This window comes from Morone saxatilis, unplaced genomic scaffold (assembly GCF_004916995.1).
Source record: "Morone saxatilis isolate NCDOM2014 unplaced genomic scaffold, NCSU_SB_2.0 Contig22, whole genome shotgun sequence".
Lineage (NCBI taxonomy): Eukaryota > Metazoa > Chordata > Actinopteri > Moronidae > Morone > Morone saxatilis.
The window spans coordinates 26173606-26174633 of record NW_023339785.1 but is presented as its reverse complement, the minus strand read 5'-3'; the positions used below and the strand labels follow the sequence as shown (position 1 = coordinate 26174633).

Sequence of the window (1028 nt, the reverse complement as noted above, 5' to 3'; positions counted from 1 at the left end):
TGTTGTAATTTCTCACCATGTTTGATGCCTCCTCCTCCCAGACCAGCTGAGTATCCTGTGGAGAAACCACCTCCTCCCCCACCTCCTCCTGTGCCATAGTTGTAGGTAGTGAAGCCCTGGAAGTAAGCTGGAGGACAAATCAAACACACCCACAACGTCAGCTCATACACACTTTACAGGAAACCAAATTCAAGTTTTCAGTCTTATTTGTACCTCCTCCTCCACCTCCTCCTCCCCAGAGCCAGGTCCTCCTCCCCTGCAGGCAGGACCTCCTCCTCCTCCTCGGTACAGACCTCCTCCTCCATGGCCACTGAAGTCCTGGAAGTTCGGCAATGTCTTCTGTCTCTTCCTCTGCACCTCCTCCTTGTCTGAACACACACACACACGAGCATGTACCCAGGTGATCTGTGGGCGGAGCCACCTGACCTACCTATGACCTGAGGGCGGAGCTATCTGACCTACCTATGATCTGAGGGTGGTAGGTGAAGGGTTTGGGCTCGCTGGTCTCGTTGTCAGACTTCCTCTTCAGCTGGACGAACACGGACGTCGGCTTCTGCAGGTTCTGGTCTCGATACTTCGGAGTCTTGAAAACGATGGCAAACTGACAACAGAGAACACCACTAGAAGCTTTATTCACAGGTATTTACTGATGGATTTTATGTCGTACAATAAAAGGAGATAATCTCTAACCTCTGAGGAAAGGGCACCGGAGGAGCTAAAACCCCTCGTACTCACCTGTCTGTGAACATCAGTCGGGGAGAAATCTCCCAGAGCCTCCCAGGTCAACCCCGTGTCGTCTTCTTCATAGAACCGGACCTGGATGTCGTCTACAAACAGACACATTTTAATGTTTAAGGCAGTGGTTCCTTTTTCTTAAGGGGCGACCCCTGACTGACAGATTTTATTCATATTTCATATTATATTTAATGCAACTGATAAACTGTACAGTGAACCCAAATAGTGGAGGAAAAAACTGTAAAACAAGCAGATTATCTCCTGTGATCATTGATCAGAGTTTTCCTGATATT

General features: G+C 48.6%; 1 protein-coding gene across 1 annotated transcript in view; it reads right to left on the bottom strand.

The window, feature by feature from the left end:
- LOC118333396 (nuclear factor NF-kappa-B p105 subunit-like) overlaps nt 1–1028 on the bottom strand; it is a gene marked incomplete at its 5' end in the record, with an annotated part of 12954 nt that overhangs the window by 7353 nt on the left and 4573 nt on the right. The window contains 5 exon segments of the mRNA XM_035669002.1: nt 17–127; nt 214–235; nt 238–368; nt 463–601; nt 736–827. Coding sequence (XP_035524895.1) covers nt 17–127; nt 214–235; nt 238–368; nt 463–601; nt 736–827 — 495 coding nt within the window.